This window comes from Beta vulgaris, chromosome 6, assembly GCF_026745355.1.
Source record: "Beta vulgaris subsp. vulgaris cultivar EL10 chromosome 6, EL10.2, whole genome shotgun sequence".
NCBI classification, from domain to species: Eukaryota; Viridiplantae; Streptophyta; class Magnoliopsida; order Caryophyllales; family Amaranthaceae; genus Beta; species Beta vulgaris.
This window is the reverse complement of record NC_079207.1, coordinates 23,540,826-23,549,150: the sequence shown is the minus strand read 5'-3', so window position 1 is coordinate 23,549,150 and position 8,325 is coordinate 23,540,826. Positions and strand designations below refer to the sequence as shown.

General features: G+C 36.5%; 1 protein-coding gene across 1 annotated transcript; it reads left to right on the top strand.

Moving 5' to 3' along the window:
• Nucleotides 1-4,843: 4,843 nt before the first annotated feature.
• LOC125498810 (uncharacterized) lies at nucleotides 4,844-7,706 on the top strand. Its single transcript, XM_048647097.1, has 2 exons — nucleotides 4,844-5,481; nucleotides 7,081-7,706. The coding sequence occupies exons 1-2, from the start codon at nucleotides 4,878-4,880 to the stop codon at nucleotides 7,704-7,706; spliced, it is 1,230 nt and encodes a 409-aa protein (XP_048503054.1). The 5' UTR covers nucleotides 4,844-4,877.
• Nucleotides 7,707-8,325: the final 619 nt, after the last annotated feature.

Genomic DNA, 8,325 nt, shown 5'->3' with positions numbered 1-8,325 from the left:
ATCAAGTGCAGAGTGCCTTTGTTGCTAATAGACAAATAATGCATAATATTCTTATTTGTCAAGACATCCTTAATCATTACAAGAGGAAGAGCCAGCCTAGTAGATGTACAATGAAGATTGATATGAGAAAGGCTTATGACTCAGTCAGCTGGAAATTTATTGAAGAGCTTTTGATGAAACTGAAATTTCCTGAGAAGTTTAGGAAATGGATTATTACCTGCATCACTACACCAACTTTTTCTCTCAGCATAAATGGTGGTTTAGTTGGTTTTTTTAAGGGAAGGAAAGGCTTGAGGCAGGGGGATCCAATTTCCCCCCTGCTATTTGTTCTTGTGATGGAATATTTTTCTAGGATATTGCAGAAGGTTGGGAAAAAAGAGAATTTTGGGTTTCATCATAGATGTAAAGAGTTGAGGTTGAATCATCTCATTTTTGCAGATGACTTGATGTTGTTTTGTAAAGGAGATATACAATATGTGACATTGATGGTTAGAGCTTTAAAAGCTTTTTCAGATGCTGCTGGGTTACAGGCAAATCAAATGAAGTCTGCAATCTACTTTGGCAATGTACAAGAAGAAATTAGAAGCAGGATCCTTCAAGTCACTGGATTTCAAAGTGGTTCATTCCCTTTCAGATACTTAGGAGTTCCAATTACTTCTAAGAGGATCTCTATTTCAGACTGTGATGTTCTCATTGATAGAATGCTGAAGAGAATATTATGTTGGTCTTCCAGACATCTTTCATATGCAGGGAGAGCCACTCTAGTTAATGTTGTGCTATTGAGTATACATTGTTATTGGGCCCAAGTATTCCTTCTCCCTAAATATGTCATACAAAGAGTAACCCAAATTTGCAGAGCTTACTTATGGGATGGGAAAACTTTCATACATAAACCCCCATTAGTGACCTGGGATTGGGTTTGTAGGCCTAAGAAGTGTGGTGGGCTAGGAGTCAGGGATTGTATGGTTTGGAATACAGCAGCAGTAGGGAAATACATTTGGCAAATTGCCAAGAAGGAAGATACTCTTTGGATCAAATGGGTTCGTAGTATCTATATTTGTGAAGCTAACTGGTGGGAATATAATCCACCAAGTACTGCTAGCTGGGCTTGGAAGATGATTTGTAGAGTAAAGGAGAAGCTTAAACCTGCATATCAGCTTAATTTGTGGCTGGGAGGTAGGAAAGCATATACCATTCAGGAAGGATATCAGTGGCTTAAAGGAGATATGGAGAAAGTGAGATGGTATCATTGGGTATGGAGCTCAACGAATATTCCTAAGCACTCATATATAGCTTGGCTTGCTGCGTGGGGTAGATTGAACACCAGGGAAAGATTAAACAAAGCTGGTATATGTAGAGATACTAGTTGTCTTTTGTGTGATACTGGTATTGATTCTTGCAAGCACCTATTCTTCAAATGTGAGTTCAGTAGAACAATTTGCAAGAGGATTATGAATTGGATGAAAATTTATTATTGTGGGAATGAAAATATGTATGTGCACTGGAGGAAATGGGGGAGGAAGTTTCAAAGAAGACATCATCAAAAAGTGGCTTATGCTAGCTTGGCTGCCACAATATATTACATATGGAAGGCAAGGAATCATGCTCTTTGGCATGAAGCTGTTTGGATCCCAGAAGCAACTATCAAGAAGATTCAGTGTGATATTACTAGTAAAGTCAAAGCAAAAATCTGTAGTAAATGGAGTGAGGCTGAGTGCCAATGGTTTGAGAACCTTAAGTTTGAGATTAGCTGAAGGTTAAATATGTTCTGGTGTCTGTATTAGATGTCTGGTGCCTGTAGTTTATTGTGTTTTTTGCTGATGTCTGTAATTTGCCTGTAGTCTGTTAGATACAGTGCCTTTGCTGTGTGCTGTGGATTTTCTGGTTGTAGTTGGTGCTTTCTTGATTTTGGTAATAATACACTTACATTTTTACCAAAAAAAAAAAAAAAATGTTGTGTGTAGATGCTTCTTGTGTGTATCAATAACAGCAAAGTCGAGGCCATTGCTTGGCAGGATGTGTGTAAAAACAAGAAGTCTGGTGGTCTAGGGTTTAGAGACCTTGAAACCTGGACATAGCTGCAATTAACAAGTTGGCCCGGCAAATCTCTCACGAAAAGGAGAATTTGTGGGTCAAATTGGTGAAATGTATTTATATCAAGGGTGATGACGGGAGTTCTTATGTGGCCCCTAGCACTGCTAGCTGGGAATGGAAATATATATTTGTAAAGCTAAACATGATGCTAGCCTCACTTTACTTGGTGACCAGTGGTTGCATAATGATACATTTAACATTAAGCAACATTATAACAACCTCAGTACAAAGAGAAATCATGGTCAGGTGTAATGGTGTAGATATGTTTGGAATAGATATTCAATCCCTAAGCACATATTCATCCTTTCGCTAGCCATCCAGCGAAGATTGAAGACTAAATATAGATTTCTCCAGTTTGGTGTTTGCACTGAGAACATGTGCCCTATCTTTCAACTACATGTTGAGGACAGTAATCATCTTTTTTTGGATGTACTTTCAGCAGCAAGTGCATTCAAATGGTCCTTGAATGGATGGGAATAATATGGTGTGGTATGAATCTGCGTCAACTTTGCAGGTGGATGGAAAATATATACAAAGGGTCTAATTTCAAGATACAAGTTACTTTTGCTGCCATAGCTAATACTGTTTATATGGTCTGGAGAAATTGGAATCTAGGTTACTGGGAACATATTATTAATACTATAGAGCACACATTTAAAGACATTAGATATATAGTTAAGCATATGATCTTTCAAATTGTTCGTAAGAAAGTTAAGAGTAGTGAGAAAACATAGCTTGAGGATCTCTGTAATCTCTTTGTTCAGAGTTCTTGATGGGGCTTGCTATTGCTAGCTGTCTTTAGGTGTTCTGTGCTTTGGTTTTTATGCCATCTTAATTACCAAAAAAAAAAAAGATGTCGGGGACCAAAGACAATATTCATCCAACAAGATAATGCTAAGGTCGCAATATACAAGAAGATCTTGAATGACAACAATTATATGAATAAGATGGCTACACATTCATTCTAATCCAACTACCTTCTAGCAATCTAGATCTAAACATTTTATCTTGGCTTCTTTGGAAGCTAGTATTCAGTTCCTGATGCACAAAAAAATATAGAAACCATAAATAGTATTTTTCTCATGGTCCATTGAATGTGATTAGGTTTACAACGAAAGCTAACTCTTAATTAACATTAGAAATCTTGATAAAAGTAAGAATCATTGACATTAAAATAGTAAATGTTTCTTGCTTAGATTCATAAAACGCTACACTTAATGTCTTTAATATGTATGATTTCACGAAAATAGGCATGATTTATTATTAATGAAGTTATTACTTATATAAAAAAAGCAAGATTAATTGTTTTGTTATTAATTGACTAGGGGAAAAAAGAATAACTGAAAGAAATACAATCAGTTAGTTATTCATCATTGTTTCATTTATTCAATGATTAGAGTTAAACGAGGATATATATAACTTGAAGACGAAGAAAAAAATTCGTTTATTTGGGTAAAGCTTCTGAGTGGACAATTCAAGAGGCCCCATTAGCCTAAGATAGGGATAATGTTTTTTTTGGTGTTTTCGTTGAAACACGTGTTAAATTGGTAGAGTAATTGTCAATTTGCATTAATCATATACTGATTAGAAGATTTTTGTTAGAAATATCATAATATTTTGTCACCACTACCTTTATTTATTACTCCAATCATTTTTTTTTTGTTCTTCCTGTCTGAAATATTATTCAAAAGTTTAGGTAATCTTCTAAAAGAATTTCAATATGTAAGAGAAAAATAATCATATCTTGTTTGATTCGTCTTAATAAGTACAAATATTAAACTTATTTAATTTTACTTATATGTGATATTAATGATATAGTTATTGAACGTGCATTGGCATATATATAAAAAAAGCAATCAAGAATAACAAAAAGAAAAGAAGGGAATATGACATACCAAACTTGCTGCAATAATAATATATAGTTGTAGTAGTGGCAATAGGGTTATTAAATGAAATTTTGAAAAAAATAAAATTTGATTTGGTTATAAATTAAGGGGAAAATTATGAGTAAAAGTATTTAAATAAAAAATTACCCAATTACAAAGGGAGTAAGCATGAGCAAGTCGACATTCTTTATATTGTTGAGAAGACTCAATAATCATTTCTATTTTATGTAGACATTTGTCATGTTATGACTTACGACTTACGAGCAAGTGGACAATCTTTTAATTTTTCTTACCAAGACTAAGTGTTCAAGTCTTCTTTTTATAGTATCCAATACTAGCAATTTTTATATTTGCTACACACTTGTGTAGTAGGTATTAGCTAACTAATAATATGTAAGGTTATAATCCACCATTGCACGATACATAGGAGTCGTTGACAACTATTCCCAATTTCCCAGTTCCCACCATTGTTGATAACTTAATAATGAACATAACTACGCGTCTACGCCTACCCTAATATTGTAAACAAAGACTTGTCTATATCTCACCATAAAAAGGAGAAGACTTGTTGACAATGGAAACAAATACTAATTAACAAACACTTCGATTGATGCCTAATAATCTGATGAAATAACTCATTGAGTATAATATGCTTAATTTTGTGTGAAAAACTTGAAGACTTGTCTACAAGCCTACTACAAACCACTTATAAATATATGGTCTCAGAATCAACTAGAATCCACCTCTTTACAGTTTACACTCATAAGTTATACCTTGCCAAACTGAACTGCCTGATCTCGTTTATTAAAAGGCCAAATAAAAACAAAGCCTCCGCTCTCTTATAGCCAAATTAAGTTTCAATAAAGAAAAAGCATCAAAATTAAACCAGCAAAGAAAATGGCAGCTTACACACTGAAATCTGACAAGATGTTCCTTCGATGTATCGACATGGGAGGGATAGAAGTGTATGAGCTTGATAGTCCTTACTTATATCCAGTGAAAGGGAAGCATTGGACCCATGTTGACATCAGCATAGGTCTTGGTAAAAACTATGAAGCGCTGAAGATCGGTGACAAGGAGATCAAGGGTGTCGATTTGCAGACACTGATCAAAGAACTATTCACCTCGCGACTGATTGTTAATCGCGAGGGGCTGTGTTTCCTAGCAACCACAGGGGTCACAGCTGTGGTTCTAGAAGTTGAGTACTACAGGCAATTTGATATGTTCAATTGGTCCAAATATCAGGTGAAAACATCGCTCACCACCAAGTGGACTCGAAAAGACATTATGGATGGGCGTCCCTTGGATATTACTGTAACTGCAGGGTCGAATTCTGAGGAGTTGACAGAGAAAGAAAAGGAACTCGATGAAGAGAAAAATAAGCATAAAGTACAGTTAGAGGAGCTGGAGCGTAAAAAGGAAGAGGAACTCAAGGAAAAACAAGACGAGGTGGACAACTTGAAACATAAGTTAGCCGAGGCAGAGCTAAAAAACCAGGAAGGCACTAGGGGAAAAAACATAAAGGGCTGCGCAGGAAGGGCTGCGCTTTTCGTAAAAGCGCAGCCCTACTAGTGAAGGGCTGCGCTTATTTAAAAAAGCGCAGCCCTACTAAGCAGAAGGGCTGCGCTTATTTAAAAAAGCGCAGCCCTTCACTAGTAGGGCTGCGCTTTTTTAAATAAGCGCAGCCCTTCTGTAGGTAAGAAGGGCTGCGCTTTTAAAAAAGCGCAGCCCTACTAAGTGAAGGGCTGCGCTTTTTTAAAAAGCGCAGCCCTTCTGCTTAGTAGGGCTGCGCTTTTTTAAAAAAGCGCAGCCCTTCACTGAAAAAATTTGAAATTTCGGAATCGCGGGCTTTGAAATATTGAGCGGGGATTCGTCAAATATATTATCCCTCATTCTCTCTCCTCTCTCACGTCCCTTATTATTCCTTTCCTCCTTCTCTCTCATCCTCTCTTCTCTCTCAAAAACTCCCATAAACATTTGCGACAAAAACCTTGAAATGATTTGCACTAAACATGGCGACGGAGTCCGATTGCCTATTGTGATACCTTTTCGGAAGCGGAACGAGCCAACGAGTCAAACTCACGGCTATGCCGTGATGTTTAGGCTTTTTAAGCCATTCGAGTTTGTTTAAGCCTCCAAATACCCATTTTAAGTTTTTCCGAATTATTTTTTTTCCCTTAAATTATGTATTTGGGTTTTGTTTTATGTATTTAAACATTATTAGGTTGTAGTTCTTGTATTTTCAGATCTATAATCTTCTTGTATACTTCTCTTTGTTTATATTTTTTGATTAATGTTCTTGTATACTTCTCTTTGTTTTGTTTTGATTAATGTTCTTGTATACTTCTCTTTGTTTTGATTAATAATGTTCTTGTATACTTCTCTTTGTTTTGATTAATGTTCTTGTATACTTCTCTTTGTTTTGATTTAATGTTCTTGTATACTTCTCTTAGTTTTGATTAATGTTCTTGTATACTTCTCTTTGTTTATTTTGATTAATGTTATTCTTGTATACTTCTCTTTGTTTATTTTGATTAATGTTATTCTTGTATACTTCTCTTTGTTTTTTTTGATTAATGTTCTTGTATACTTCTCTTTGTATATAATTTCTTGTATTTCCATCTTTGTTTTGATTAATGTTCTTGTATACTTATTGTATACTTCTCTTTGTATATTAGTTTTTGTTCCTTTTTTTCATTTTCGTTTCATTCTTTTTATTGTTTTGGGTTTAGTATTTTCGTTTCGTTTCTCTTCTCTTCTGTTTAATTTCAGAAAATGTGAGATTATGAGTAAAAAATGACGAAAAAAAAATTTTTTTTTTTATTTTTTTTTTTTGGTAGGAAGGGCTGCGCTAGTTAGGAAAAAGCGCAGCCCTTCTAGCCCAGAAGGGCTGCGCTTTTTCCTAACTAGCGCAGCCCTTCTGGGCTAGAAGGGCTGCGCTTTTTCCTAACTAGCGCAGCCCTTCTAGCTTAAGGGCTGCGCTTTTCTAGCGCAGCCCTACTTAAAAAGTGAAGGGCTGCTACTGAAAGGGCTGCTGTCAAAAAGCGCAGCCCTACATGCCTTTTTTAGCGCAGCCCTTCTTCATTTTTCCACTAGTGAGGCTTGAAGAAGAAACAAGACGAGATAGCCGAATTGAAGCTTAAACATAATGAGGACCTTACTAACTTGGAGCAATCGAATCGGGAACAATTGAAAAAGAAACAGGATGAATTGGAACGAGGAAAGAAAGAAAATGAGGATTTGGAGAAAGTGCTCAAAATTTATGCATTTGACAGGAGCGATCAACCTGTTCCTCTCATTTTTTTCAGCAGAATGGTACAATATATGCAGACAGACCTACCTTCTTCAGAAATTACCATCCGCTTTACTAGATCCGGTGAGCAATTTAAGTGGCCTCCTTCGGTCAAAATTGTTATACCTTTATGCCCAGTCGAAACAGTTACACGTTATTATCCTACCATAACTGTGTCACAACTTAAAGTGGAAACAATAAGTTGCACATTATCTAACGCTAAGGACGACTTTGATCGCAACAATTGGCGACTTCTTAGAGTCGTAGAATTCGATCATGGGACTCTAACGAGAATGAACATTGCATATTACGATGGCAATAGGTATCAATTCGATCCGGTTCCATGTCCTCCTCAATACCTGACCTATTATTTCAGCCTTAATCTCATATCTCTTGTGGGCATGGGCACCAGGATATATATTATGTTTTCATAGTCTGTTCACTGTCGGTTGTAGAAATGTCCATAATGCATAACTAATGTAATGCCCATCATTCGACTGTAATAATCGTGTATTGATCAACTTGAGGCAATAAGATTGGGTCCAGGTATGGTCAATCCCAATGCTTGTATGTGTGTGTTTTTAATATATCCTATGATTCACTCTTGCTCAGATACCATATTATTGTAGAGTCAATAAATTGTTGTATTTCATTGAAGGAGAAGCAAAAACATTTATACAGTCATAATATAACAAAATTGCGTTTTATTGATTACATTCAAAGTATTAATTAAATTTGTTTCTGTGAAGTGTGACTTGCGCGAGAGAGATATTCTCGGCACGAGTAGTGGTGCGCCCGCACCAGACACAGGTGCGCCCGCACCAGGATAGGTGCGCCCGCACCAAGGAGGGGTGCGCCCGCACACTCGTCACGATAGATTCCAAGTTGAGGAGGCAGAAGCATTTGGTGCGCCCGCACATTTGTCAGGTGCGCCCGCACCAGGAGTTGGTGCGCCCGCACCTATCGGGAATTCGGCTTTTTCTGGTTTTCTGTTTCTCGTTTAATGAGGGCTTAAATAGTGCCCTAATTGTATGCGTTGTGTTATACCACAAA